We start from the raw sequence: 15,108 nt of genomic DNA, 5'->3' as shown, positions 1-15,108 counted from the left end.
AATTCTGCATTCAAGGCAACTCGGACATCCTACTTCAAAAAGTCCATTGGAAGCCACAAATGTGTTTTGGGGATATTTCGAAGTGGAATGCTTTGAAGATGAAGAACGGAATTGTCAACTTGGAAATGTCAACTTTTGAGTTGTGTGAAACACAGCAGTAGCCGACTGTTATAGGCCATATGCGGACTGGGGAAGTAGCACCAAATATACTGTAGCGCCCTTTTATCGAATCTCTTATAACACGGTTTATATTTATCCAACAAATCAGTTGGCCAGGAGATGATGTGAATCACCTTGGTAACTCATATAGGTAAAGGAAGAGACACTTGTTCTTATGTTTTTTAACTGTCTTTCAGCAACAACACAACACAGTGTTTTACAAGTGGACAAATTTGACTTTGAACAAGATTTGACCTACAAAACTGCAGTGATTGCAGAGGTGCAGTATTTCTTGCACCAAGGAAACCTGTGTTCAAATCCCTGGTGTGCTTTGAAGGACAAAAAAAAAAAGGTTAAGTCTTGGTTGCAGGTAGCAGACTATGGTGACCCTGTGATAAGGGGAAAGGCTGATTCAATATTTTCATTGTTTGCCAGAATATATTTTCTTATTTAGGTAGATATTCTGTAACCTGGCAAGAGCCAGATTGATGCGTAGCCCTCCCTCTAACTAGAGTTCTTCACATCGATCTGGGTCTGTGTCTGGCAAATCCTTTCCGAACCAGGGAGAGACATGAACAGAATGCTTGAAGCTGATTGGGCGAAGCGCCTGTCCACCGTGATTTGTTTTAGCCTATCACACGGTAACAAATGAAGTTGAGACGCTGCTACAACAACAACAAGGCTGCGCTGGTGAAAACTTTCTTTTGGGATAGTTGAGTAACTTATGGCGTTTTTGCAACATGAGTACGCGAGTTAAAGGCACGTTAACCATCCTCCTGCGTCGATACTTTCTACTTTGATTTAAAGCTATGCTAATAGCTGTAGCCCAGCTAGTTCCTCTACCCGCAACTGCGCATGTGCCAGTTTTGCTTTGACGCTTCTGCCTTCGTCACACCCGGATATCTCACCCTAAACCACAACACTGCCTCATGATTGGTTCTAACCGTTTCGGTTTGGTTTCAAAAGGCAAAGGTGGGAACAGTACAAGATGGATTCTGGTGTTTGTGAACACCAGGAGAATCCATCTTACAGGCCAGGTTAGCTATTCTGGTGGGTTATATAAAAGCAGTCACAGCTTTAAAAAAAACAAACTTGAAACAACATTTTATGTAAGTTTAAAGCTTTGTTCTATTAATCTCTATTGAGAGCAAAGACTTTGAGATCACTATGTCTGTGCCTTGTTTTGCCTGATGGTGGTAAAGGAGGGAATGTTTAAGTACCTCAGAGACACTAGTTGAGAGACGAGGGATTGTTGGAGAGGCTTGAATGAGTGGCTGCAGTACTCACCACTGTTATAGTGAAGATGGAGAATAGTTGCAATTCTTAGCTCTATAATCTATCCTTGTCTCGATCTGCTCTTATTGTACAGGTTTTTGGTCATGAATAAACAAAGAAAATCTTAGACAAAAGTTGCCAAAATAAGTTTCAATTTTATCGCAGCTGCGCAGCAGTGGTTAGGGCCAGGCAATTTTAGGCAAAACAAGACGGCAGCTGTTACTGTTTAAGGGCAGATTTAAAAGGTTCTGTCAAAATGCTTTATTAAATCGGAAAATACACAAATTGCCCCTAGACAGCATTGAGAGGCTGATAATTTCTTTTTTAACAATGATTTATTGGCTCCAAATGTTATAAAAAAAAGTTTAAAACATAATTTTTGAATTGACTTCAATTGTTCGCATGAAAACTTTTGATATGCTGTAAAAAAAAAAGAAAAAAAAAATCAGTTTTTGAGATAAAATTCAGATATTTTCCAAACATTGTCTTCCATGACTTTTTGTTCATTTTTTTTTTTTTTATGAACACTAAAAATGTGTTTTAGCATGACTTTGCAAGTATGACAATGTTAATTAGATAACATTTTTGATGCACTCAATTTTTCATTAATCAAAAACCTGTGTGAATCGTGCATAGATAGTCTGAAAACGTGCTGTAGCAAGTTTTGTGTCAATTGAGCAAAAATCTTGGGAGGTGATAGGTTTATTAAATTTTACAAGTAAAAAAAAACCCTATAGACTTAATAATTTGCAATAGGTTTATATATACAGAATTTTCTTCAGTATTGGGGCTACATTTTGCTGAAATTGGCAAATTCTAACCGCATTTGGTTGATTTGTTGGAACTTTCAAGGCTTGCTGTAGCGCCATCGTTTTACTATTGGCCTGTTTCTGCAGCTGAGGCAATCTGGCATGGGACTGGTACTTTGTGCAAAATGTGGTGAATGTTTGCGCATCACTAAGTTGCTCTTAGTGGTGATCAGAATGAACAGGGAGACAGATTCATGTCTCCAATTCAACGTGTATACAAATACAGCATAGCCTTAACAAATATAATTTAAATCTGTACAAACACAGAATGTTTTCCTTTTTCCAATAAGCTTCTAGTTAAATAGTCTGCAGAGTGACTATCCCTTTATTTGAAGAAGCCATCATAACAGAATAAGGCCAAGGAGCTTCCCTTCCCTTTTCCAGTCTCATGGGTATGCTTTTATTTTGACAGCTACTGTATCTCAATGTTTAGACCTAATAAGTCTTTCTGAAAATGTAACATCATCAATAGCAACGTTATATAGAATATAGATAATGTAAATTATTAATGCTCAGGAGCTACCCCTTTAAATACAATCATATTTATCACACTTGTATGTTGCCGCTCTTATTGTATATAAATAATGCTGAAGCCTTTCTGTTTTAACAATATCAACTGTTAGTGTCAGGGAGCCTGTTACCCAAAACAAATTTGCACATTTGTGTAGCACAAAAAGCCAAGCTATGGCAAATGAGCATCACTCCCTTTCTGCTTCTCTTCATTTTTCCAGGAGAAGATTAGCTCTTTTGTCATCTTACTCTTGGACCAAGCAGCACCAGCAGCAACAGCAGCAACAGCAGCAGCAGCAGCGACAACAGCAACAGCAGCAGCAGCAGCAGCAGCAGCAGCAGCAGCAGCAGCAGCAGCGCTAAGATGGAGTCGTTAGAAAGGATTTGTGCTCTGGCTGCTTACCTCTCTGATCTCCTTTATCTTGGCTCCTCCTTTCCCAATGAGTGAGCCACACTGGCTGGCAGGAATGACCAGCCGCAGGGTGACCGGCGGCTTGGAGCTGATAGTGCCATTGGTCACCAGCGCTGACAGGTCCTGGAGGGACATATGAGAGAATAAGAGCAGTGACAGTCAGACCAAGATGAAAAAAAAGAGAGAGTGATGTCTACAAAACCTTTACAGGAAAATACAATCACATAGGTGCATAGTATCCTAGTATACATGTGCTTTTAGTCGCAGCTGCAGCTTGTGAAAGTTCTTCAAATCATTTGTCTGCAACTTCAAGGACAAATGTCAAAACTCGCTGGTGGTTTGCAGGCCAGGCATTTGACCGAACATGCTTGGTTGGTGACCCTGACCTCGTGTTCGAAAAGAGCTCCAATGAGCCGCTGTCTTTGACAATCACGTGGCTGGAGCCGAACGGAGGACAGATAACAAACAAAGCTGTTTTGTTGAGCCAGAACTGAAGCTATAGCAGTATGATAAGCTCACTGCAGGTTAGCGCTGCTCGTTTTAAAACAGCAAACATCAGTGAAAGAATCAGCAGCAACTTGGATTTTTATTGATAACAAGTGACAAACTTGTGCAAAGTCAGAGAGTCACCGGATGTCCTCAGCTACCCTCTCAGCTTCCATTGTATCCTAACCGTAAACAGCACGCTGAAAACAATCCCTTTTAAAGATATCATGATCTTTGTGTTTTCGTATTACTCGCCAGTGAAATCTAAGAGCGGTTTCATTGATCGAGCCCACTTTCTGCTCGGTCAATGTACATTAGAGGTAACTCAGACAGAGCAGCAGCTACCGAGGACAGGTTTGATGCTGACAAAGGAATTCAAATGGAAAGGAAGCATGACAACATAGCAAAACATTTATTTTCATAGAGATCATGAGCATATGTTCCTAAAATGCACAAAACTCTGCTGAGAATCAAATATAAATAGGATTCAAATGTGAAAAGAAAAAAAAACCATGTGCACCCACATTGCAAGGATTGAATTGCATTCTATAGCATTGATAGAGTCGAGCGCATGCAAATAATAAGCAGCTTAAAAGTGGATAGTTCTGCAGAAATGTCTTCTGAGATCATTTGGCAACATTTCCCTTATTCCGTTTCTTCTCTGTTCAAAGTCATGCTGATATCTTTGATGAATAAATGCATATGCATGTAGGTGATTATCTGCATTGTGCTAAATTGATGATCTTCCTAAGACCTTCCCAGTGTGCACAACTCCATTAACCCTGTGTTGTCTGATAGGAGGGAGGATTTTTTTTTTTGCAGTTAAACATATCAGCATAGACGACAAACTGATCCTGAGTCACAGATGCAGTACTGCGTGATGCATCTGTCTTTTTTTTTTCAGAGTGTTTTTACAGGGCATCTCTCAAAGAGCCTGCCTGCTCTGCTGTGGGCGGAGACTGAGCTTTTAATTAATAAACAGTGTCTCTCTTTGAAATGTAAATATGCTGCTAGGAGTCTCTTTCAATCAATGGTTCATATAACAGCTTAAATGTGGCAGAATGGAGAGCATGCAGCTTGTTTTTTCACCGATCTGTGAGGGAACTTAAAATGGAACAATTTTCAGTCCCGAGGGATCTAACTCATGACGAGAGGCGCTGTGACGCTTCCAATCACTGTAAACTTGCAATCTGAAAAGCTTATTCTGACGTGCCTCTTGTTCGACTTTGCTCCTCGTCTATATTTAGTGAGGCAGATCAGCCTCTATGACGTCTCATTAGAAGAGCAGCACACAGCTCATCTGCACAATCACAAGACTCTGGGCGTCGTTTTCTCCTGATTTGATCTAAAAATACAAGCCACAGCATTAACAGCTGAACAAACCACTGCTTTTCCTGTTCCACTGCAAATAAAGGCTTTCACGGTGAAACCGCAGATATAAAGACAGCAGGTTGCACATGCACAGTTTACACAAATAGATGCTAAGCTTCAATCATGAAAGCATACTGAGTGACTGCTGGTGGGTGTAGGGGCTCGATTATGTTCTTTACTGCAGCTACTAAAAACTAATTGAAGCGGTGGAAAATGTGTGTTTGGTAATCAAAATGCTTTGTTATCATTAACATAGGAGCAGTTTGTGAAAATTATCTGAAAAAAAGAAATCCTGCTCAGCATCTGCATACAGACTAGCGTTGCACTCCGCCAATCCAATACTAACAATCTATTAGTAATAGCAACTAATAATTCTAACTTCTATATGGAGCTGTTTTAAAAAAAATATTTGTCAAAAGTTTGACTTCCTAAAAAGAGAAATGTTTTAGCAAAATGCTTTACATAAAATTATTATCACCGTATGTAAATGTCTTGTACATGCACGTGTATGTATCTGGAATTAGGTTTTTTTAACATGTTTGTTATACTGTGTTACAAATATAGAGTAGCTAGGATTAGTTTATACTGCATTCAATTTCAGCTATATTTATATTTGAGAAAGTGAAATAGAATCGTTGTTTAAGATTGTGTTGTAATTTAAAAATAATGTAAAAAAAATGGGGGAAAAATATATAGGCACTGACCTACACCCTTTTGGCTGATTAATTGGACAAATGAATCTGAAGACTGCCAAAATAAATTCAAAATTGAAATTTTAAATTCAAAATGTATAAATTTAATCAAAAATTATTCACGTTTTATAGTTTGTGTAGCCTTTTTTTTTAAATTGCAACAATATTTTCACTAAACACACACACACACACACACAAACAAACAAACAAACATAAAACTAAGTGAATGAGTTCAAGCGTGTGGTGAAACTACTTTTTCTATACTTTGCTCACAGACAAAATAATGAAAGATACATTAACCTACTAAATATAACATTTATAACAATAAAAGCTTGAGTTTATCCTTGAACTGCAATGTTTTAAAGACTGAAAACCATCTCTAACACATCTTTTCTGTGCAGTGGCAGTTTCATATTTATTTCAAACGCTGTAAGTCGTATGGAGGCGTTTCGCGTGATGAATGAGGAGATTTAAGGGTTTCTTTCTCTCCTCTGGGAGAATCTTTGCTGTGACGAGTGTTGCAGGTGTTAAATCTGCTGAGGAAAAACTCCATGTCAGCAACGAGTTCTTTCTTTTTTTTTTTTTTTAATAGATTCGCACATAGCAGTGCTGAGTGAGCAAGGTCAAAAGGTTAAAAGGTCAGTACTATGTTAATTGATGAACTTATTGATTCAAATTGTCTTCTGAAAAGATAAATATTAGGAACGTCGTTATTGGTCGACAAGTTCTCAATCTGATAATCATTGTGTGTACCTTACAGAATTTAAGTCAATATGTAAGGCTGCTCGATTTATAGGAAAAATAATAATCAAGATTATTTTAGTGATAATTGAAGTCACGATTATCTTTATTGATCCTGCATTGGGGAAATGTACTGTCATGACAGCTCAGATCACATACAAATGATAATTTGTTAGAGTTATTATTTTTTGTACAAAACAATGCACTGCATTAGAAGTGTATTAGTTAGAATTAGACTTGCCTCGCTTGTTTACCAAGCATTTTTGATGCGTTTCTCCTGCCATGTTTCAAGACCGCGAGCAACAACTTTCCTCATGTTGACTTGCAGGCTAGGCTAGCTTTAGCTTTGAGAGGGGCTGGTTGGAGGAGCTTGCATGTGTTGTTCATTAAAGGTGCAGTCTGCAACTCTTGTAAAAATGACTTTTTGTCATATTTGCTAAAGCTGTCACTATGTAAGGACAGCTTTACATCAAACTAGTAGTTTGTGTGAAAAAAAAAACAGGCTCATTGAGTCACCCCCTTCTACTCCTGCAGCCTTTGGCAGATTACCAGAATGCACCGCGACCGAGCAAAGAGAACCAATCAGTGTATGGTCTGGAGGAGTAAAGATGGAATTGGTGACTTTTCTGCTGGAAAGGTAATTACTGCTGCTTGATTTACATTATGTTTGATTTGTAATTGTTACATTAGAACTCTGTAGTGCATGTGGTTGTGATATATATATATATCTATTTTAGATTATCGTATTTCTCAATTATTTTGAGTGTAATAATCAAAATCGTAATTGAATTTTGATTAATTGCACAGCCTTATCAAAATGTTAAAATAACCTCTAAATTGGCAGAAAGTCAGTATGAGACGCAGTGGCCAAAAATCTGATTATCTCCCTTTGTTTATAATTAAAGGTGACTGACTAACAATTACTCAGCAATGGTAGAGGTAATGCACAGTAGGGCCAGCCAATGAGTTGTCATGGAAACTCAAGAGTTTCAGGGTTGAACAGAGGTGAATATCAAAGATCCTTAATGAATACGTCGCTGTCTACCCAGTGAGCCTCATGTTTACTGAAGGCTGCTGACAATCTGATTGGAGAGCTCATGTTTCCTGCCATTCTCTGCTGTGATGGTAAATCTCGGCAAAGAACAAACAAATCCACGATAGAGTGAGTCACCTTTTTTAGTAAAACAAACATCTCATACCCAACGATAAAACACATATAATAAATGATTCAAATCATTTCCAAAATACATTGTGTCTTTCCATAATTTCACCAACGGAAAACCATGTTATTTGTAACACAGTGCTGGATTTCAGAAGGTCATATTTCAAAAGAAAAGCAACAAACTTAACTTGTTCTGAGTTTCCAAAAATAATAGGAACTAATTTTAACTTGACTGCAGTTAAAAGCCCCAACAGATATAATTTATTTAACACATTCCAGCAAAAAGTTGCATTTTACCTCTTCAAGTTTGTACGTGATCATGGTGAAAGCTCTGAAGACACTGTCTGTAGAGCCGGTGATAGTGATGATCCTCTCCGGACATGAACCCTCTGATATGTTGACTCGTGCACTGCTCTGTAGAAACAAAACAATAAACGTAACAAAGGTGAGAACCATAGACAAGGCATGGCAATGTCAATTCACTTGTACAGCGCACGTCATGCTCAATTCTATTCAACATGCTTTACAAGATTAAAAGGTACTAAGAAAAGTTAAAACATTGAATGGAGAAACATTAAAAATAATAAATCAACAATAAAATGATTAACACGTCCCTCTCGGTCATAAGCAGTAGAGAAAATCAGAGCTTTTATCTTGGTTTTGAATTTGTTCACATTGAGAATCGTGGGGCTGAGGGGCCAGGTTTTCTGCTAGACGTTGGACGCTCAATGGAAAAGGAAGATTTTGAGCTGTTTTTCTTTTATAAAACCAACTGACTAGAGTTTTTATGTGATCTGGTAGAATGTTCCAGAGGCGGGTGCAGATGAGCTGAAAGCACGGTCGGTCCACCATCGTGCAGAGCTTTTATCACAATATTTTGGGATTTTCTGCTATTTTCTGATCATTTTGTTGTTGCTTTTGCTGTTTTGACATACAGAGATTATTTAATAGCTTTAATTATAACAAAAAAAGTTTCTAAATAAAGAATCTTGACCAATAATCCTTAGTTAAAAGCATTATTCTGATTTTGTAAGTACCTTGTGGATAGATGCTTAAATTGTTCCATTTTATTGATTTTAATACAAAAAAATTTATTGAAGGTTTTAAATGAACACCAGTGGGAGGATAATTGTTGAGTCATGCCATTTAAAATACACTGCAACTTAAACTTATTTTGTTTTGTTACAGATGTCTGCAAGCTATAGTTAGCATTAGCAGTTAGCATACTAACAATTAGCAGTTGCTGCTTTACTTGTTTGTTTTTCCTATTGGGGTTAAATGCTAAATAACTGTAGCTTGTTTCTGTATTTTATTTTATTGTATATGTCCAAGGCTTGGGACATTAGTATGACGTCTTGGACTTTTCTCCAGATTGGCGTGCACAGTGGTGGCAAAGATCAGGCAAACACATTCTTCTTCTCTCACAACATTTTGTACATTTATTTATTCCTATTTTCTGATGATTTTGTTGTTGTTTTTGAGCTACAGAAAAGTTTTAATAGCTTTAATTATAACAAAAAAAGCATCTAAATAATGAATATTGACCAAACCTTTAACATAACCCTTAGTTAGAAGCATCATTCTGATTTTTTAAGTGCCTTTTCTCACAGTGTCTGTGGGTAGACGCTCTAACCGTTCCCATTTTTTGGGGATTTTAACACAACATCTATGATTTAAGGTTTTAAATGAACACCAGTGGGAGGATAATTGTTGAGTCATGCCAGATTAAAGTGCACTGCAACTTAAACGTATTCTGTTTGTTACAGACCTCTGCAAGCTAGTTAGCATTAGCAGTTAGCATACTAACAATTAGCAGTTGCTGCTTTACTTGTTTGTTTTTCCTAATATGGTTGAATGCTAAATAATTGCAGCTCATCTCTGTATTTAATTTTATCATATTTGTCCAGTATTTGGGACATTAGTCTGACGTCTTGGGACTTTTTTTTTCCAGTTTGGTGTACAAGTCATATTTTTATGGTGGCTGCAGGCAGGGACGGTGTCATACAAATAGGAAGTAACAAAGGAGGAAGCTGCCTGACTGGATAGATGGATATCATGGGTGAGTGGTTTATCCAGAGGCTCTGCAGGGCTGCATTGTCTCATGACCTCACTTTGCCTCTGTTTATCCTTCTGCCTCATAAAGTCCAACATAAAACCTCAGCAGCGAGGAAAAGCGGCAAATGTGTCACCACAGTGGCAGCCTAATTATGCTTTAATACAAAGAGTTAACCAAGCCGCATTGGTTTGGCTGCACCCTGGAGATTAAAAAAAAGAAGAAAAGAAGTTGTTTGAGGCAGGAGAAGAATGAGAATAGGGATTTGAAGAGGGGGAAAAAATGCTCAAGGAGATGTGAAGGGAGAGGGGACTTAAGTGGAATAGGTGGTTTTATTACCAAAAAGGTAATTCAGATAAAGTACCTCTTCTGTATTCTTTCCAGGTTTAAAGCATCCAGACAAGATGTGATAACTGCGTTTCATTACAAATATACATGAACACCTGACTGGCTTCAGACAGTCTCCTGAGATTAAATCACATGTTTTCCTGGATGGATGCCGACAAAAATAGATTCAGTCCCCGTGTCTCATGGAAGCATCTCATCACCCAAAGGACTCACAAAATCAAAAGACCACAAACATGTAGAAATACATACAAGAATGCTAAGGAACATGGTATTTACCTCCTCTCGTATTCGTTTCACAGTCTCTCCTTTCTGGAAAAAAACAAGATGATGAACCACCTTAAACAGTATCAATGTTACATAACTTTCCTTAGTGTCCTCAATACGAGTGCAACTCTCCACTTTAAACTATGTCTGAAAGGAATTTGATCAGAAAATAATAAACAGGCCAAAAATATTTTTAACGCAATCTGAATATGTCGAATATGACAAAAAAATCTACACAGAATAAAGACGTACTGCAAAACTACCTGAGGGCCGATTGATGGACACCTTCAATTTACTGCAGCACAACCTCTGTAGGTCATTGTATTTGTTCTTTTCCTTCTGTTTTATTTATTCATACATCTTGTGTACTCCCTTCATCCTGCAGGGTCTGACCTGGACAACACTTCAGTCTGCATTCTCAATTTTATTCTGTAAGTTTGAGTGAAATGTTCTTCCTTCCTTCATTCACACCCTGATGCAGTGTCCTTAAGCAATTTCTTCACATTCAGGCAAAAATAGCACACATTAAAAAAAAAGAAGAAAAAAAAGCATGTAGCCTTTGCTATAGCCTATGCACTAACTCTGGGCTTGATTTTTGATTTTTTTGCAAATAAATTTAGTGAGTGCATTTTTTGTTTTGTTTTGTTGTATCATTTAGTAATGTCAATTTTGACTGTATGTCCATGACACACATATACTGTACAACAGTGTCCCAAACTTTTCACATCCCGTACCCCTTCAGATATTTAACCGGAAGCCATGTACCCCCTACTCCTGCACACTTAAAAAACATAATAATGTAATGTCATACACAATGTAGCCTTACAGTGAATTTTACCTATCCTGTTGAGGAATAATATATAATCAGAATAACTAGAATATTTGTATTTCCTGAAGAAAATGCAAGTGAAGATGTGGGTGCTGGCCCACGTTGCACTGCATTAGCTTATCACTGGCATTAGCATTACCTAGAATTAGCCTAGCAATAGCATTAACCTGGCATCAACATTAAAATTAGCAAAGCAATACCATTAGCCTAGCATTAACATCAGCCTAGCATTAATATTGACCTAGCATTGGCTTTAACATAGCATTATCATTAGCCTAGCAATAGCAATAACCTAGCAATAACATAAACCTAGCATTAACATAGCAATAGAATTAGCCGAGCATTAGCATTAGCCTAAAATTAACATTGACCTAGCATTAGCTTTAACCTAGCATAACCAAGCAATAACAATAACCTAGCATTAACATTAGCATTAGCATTAGCCTAGCGATAGCATTAATCTCGCATTAACATTAACTGCCCTATTAATATTCTAGTTTCCAATGTTGTCGTTGTTTTTAATTTTCATTCACGTATCCCCATGACAATTTGCGTACCCCTGGGGATACTCGTACCCCACTTTGGGAACCTAGGCTGTACAATAATGAGGAAGATTTGATCAGTTTGTGCATTTTTGGGGGGATCAGTGTGCAAACTGAGGTTTTTCTGTGCATTAAGGCCGTAGTATCATGCCACACCTTAAAAAAATACCTCCATAAATATCTGATTATATGATTTATCTTGTAAATAAGTCCAATGTAAATATCCACGGAGGTCTAGAATCTAATTTGTATTTTGAGCTTAGTTTCATCAAGAGGCCTGAAGTCACTGCACTGACATATTTGTGTGATTGATTACTCTAGTGCTTTATGGGAGGTGGGGGTGGGGCAAAGGTCTTGAGAGGCTTTGATTTCAGCATTTATATTTAGTTTTGGAATAATCACAACACCAAGATGAGAAGAAATAAAACATAGGGGTAAAAAAACAAAACAAACGTAAATACTTTACAAAGGTTTTGACATATAAACACTTGTTTTATTGTTTTCTTCCATTCTAATAACATGCATGATGTATAGTTTAGAGTATATTAATTACAACGTATGACTTGAAACAATAAAAAATAGTCAATAATTTACAGAAGAAAAGAACAACAACCCTAGGTTTCACAAATCACATTTTGTGCCAGCATGAATTTAAAGTGGGGAGCTATCAAATTGTAGTTGTACAACAAATATTAAATGTTGGCCCTCGTACGAGTTAATCAACAATTTGTTATTATCTTTTATTTTGTAGGGACCCACGATTTTACTCCTTAGAACTATTGGTGCCTTCTGCTAAAGACTATTTATATCTGCATCATACATCTCCCTCACAGACATCTGTCACAATTTGGGATTTCTCCAGTAACAAGGTACCATATGGCACAAAAGTACAAATTTAAGTTTGCATGTCCAGGGTTGTGAGTTAAGAGTCTTGGTAAGCTGAATTCTTGCAATTTTTTAATTTTTTGCACTATCATTGTTCTTCTGTCTAGTATTCTGTTGTGTTTCATAGGTCTAGGCTCCTGTCCTTGTCGTGTGTGTGACTATGTTTGTCTCTGTGTGAGAGAAATTGTGCAGATTTCCCTCTTATCTTCACATAAAGTACAGTACTTTTAATAATAATAAGTATTGTACTCATCCCATAAGAGATAGTGGCTGTATAATGCTGTGCTATTGCGTGTGAAAAGACAAATGTGATTAAAAAAAAAAAAATACAATTTGCACTACCACCTTAAAATAGTCGACTTATCCGCACCCCTTCCATAGTCCCACCCTGACTCCCTCTTCCCTGTTCAATTCCCCCTCACGTGACCTAGATGCAACACTGCTGTCTTTTTATATTCTCCCTCGAATAAAGTTTTTCTTACCCTTAATTTAATAAATGATAAAACATGCATTTCTGTCGCAAAAAAAATGCATTACATATATAGTGTTGACCTTCGACAGCATGTGCAGTCAAAATAAAAATAAAAAATAAAATAAAACAAATTGAACTACTTAAACAATAAAATGTTTTTTATTCCTATTTTAAGTTAAACTATCAATAACTATTTTATACTATGTATGGGTAGGTAAAAATGGGTATGTTGGTATATAAGGTTGTATAAACACCAGTTTTCTTTCACCAACACTCACAACCTTGCTTCTCTGTAAATGTAAACGCAAACATGCCCTGATGAATGTCATACTTCTGTGATCTATATTTTTATAAACACAATAAAATTATATCTTACCTTTCCAATAATACTGCCAACTTCCTGAAATCAAAGACAAAGGCACACATATGAAACACGGGAAATAAAAAAAAAAAAAAAACATCTTTGCAGCTCTCTTTTATTATTAATCCAATTGTGTGAAAATTATTTATAAGCCACTAGCAAATGTTGCACTCAAAAAAATTGCCCTGAGTGCCACGGCACGCACACATGCATTCATTCGTAAACAACCTTTCCATGCATGAGCAGTCGTAGTGTGAGGGTCACTCCCAAGCCCCCGTCGCCAAAGTCCTGCTCACAGTTCATGGTGATGTGGGAGTGGCACGCAGGGAGACGCATGAACAAGGCTCATTCGCTGGTTCACACAGTCGAGCGAAGGCCAGCGCTCGTTCTCTGGCTCTTTCAAGTGTTTCACTGCAGTTCTGAAAGGGGACACAAGTTCAAACAACAACACTCGTCAATTTTTGTAGAAAACAAAAGGTAAATGTTCCCTCATGTTTCCTTCTAGCTCACACAAACATGTACGATTCCAGCTGCAGTAAGTAGGAACCTTCATTGGCTGAACATGGATGCCACAGAGTAAATAATTTAGATCACTTTTCCTCACAATCTTTTGGCTTTTAGTGCCTGCGACTTGAGTCTTGTTCATCCGACTTGACTCGTCCAATTTCAGATCAAAAATTCAACAGCACTCTTTGATCACACTGCACTCGCATGCAACTCCTGGAGGACCTTCGTCATTAGTTTAACTCTGTGTAATAGCGAGAGCAATATTCATAACAGAGCTTTAATGAACTTTGTGTGTGCCGTCTATTGACCAGACGCACCAGCAGTGTCAGCGATGCTGTGCCTTATCTGAGCTTTGGGATCCAAAAAGTCAGTGGGCAGCCTTTAGAAGACACACGATCAAAACCTTTATTACCCAACGTCTCGCAGCAAAACAATCTTTTAAACTCAAACGCAAGACAAATAGAACAAATAATACAGAGAGATCCTCCACTGTTTTTACAAATGTGGCCTAAAATATTTCAAATGTCCATATTATTAATTCTGTGTCTAACAGAATGCGTTATTTTGCACCATATTCATTTTACTAACTTTTAAAAATGAGAATACTTTGCAGTTTTAAAACCTGTATTCCACCATCTTGAAATCACGTGTTTGATGACGTCATACACACCCATTAGCCTGTAAACATCCCATTGTTTTTTTTGATTAGAGTGAAGCTTTCAGCCTGCTTTTTAGATCATTTAGCAACTTTTTTGGTCTAAATGCCAATTTGTGCTGCTTTAGGTTGCTTAAAATAATCAGGAAAAGTTAAAGATGTAGATCTGACCCTCTTTTGTTTCCCGAAAGAGGATGAAAACTGTTGACCACAGAGTAGACAATAAAGCAGAGAAGAAGAGCTCAGTGCGTGGCGGACATTTTGAATGAAAAACGGCAAAATCATTGTGTCAAACTCATGGCCCGTGGGCCAAATCAGGCCCTTTAGAGCATCCAATTCGGCCCCCAGGAGAAAGTAAAAATGACAGAGAAAACATGAATTATTGTGTAAATTATAAAATAATCCAGTTGTAGATGAACAAATTGAGCCATTTCATGAAACTCCACTATATTTTTAGGGACTTGCATGTTTTCTTTGTTTATACCACATGAATGCAGTCATTTTGAATTCAAAATTATGAGCAGAATGCTCAATTTTTTCACAAATCATGCAATTTCTCACAAACGATGGCACAA

General features: G+C 37.4%; 1 protein-coding gene across 2 annotated transcripts in view; it reads right to left on the bottom strand.

Moving 5' to 3' along the window:
* pcbp4 (poly(rC) binding protein 4) overlaps nucleotides 1–15,108 on the bottom strand; it is a 60,009-nt gene that overhangs the window by 26,253 nt on the left and 18,648 nt on the right. For both annotated transcript variants that reach the window (XM_028452271.1, XM_028452270.1), the window contains exons 2-6: nucleotides 13,600–13,790; nucleotides 13,387–13,410; nucleotides 10,295–10,327; nucleotides 7,915–8,031; nucleotides 3,157–3,288 (exon numbers count right to left, since the gene is read on the bottom strand). In XM_028452271.1, the coding sequence (XP_028308072.1) occupies nucleotides 3,157–3,288; nucleotides 7,915–8,031; nucleotides 10,295–10,327; nucleotides 13,387–13,410; nucleotides 13,600–13,707 (414 nt within the window). In that variant the 5' untranslated portion in view covers nucleotides 13,708–13,790. The remainder of the gene's footprint in view (nucleotides 1–3,156; nucleotides 3,289–7,914; nucleotides 8,032–10,294; nucleotides 10,328–13,386; nucleotides 13,411–13,599; nucleotides 13,791–15,108) is intronic.

The sequence above is a fragment of the Gouania willdenowi genome, chromosome 7 (genome assembly GCF_900634775.1).
Source record: "Gouania willdenowi chromosome 7, fGouWil2.1, whole genome shotgun sequence".
Taxonomy (NCBI): Eukaryota; Metazoa; Chordata; class Actinopteri; order Blenniiformes; family Gobiesocidae; genus Gouania; species Gouania willdenowi.
This window is presented reverse-complemented; position numbering and strand designations above follow the sequence as displayed.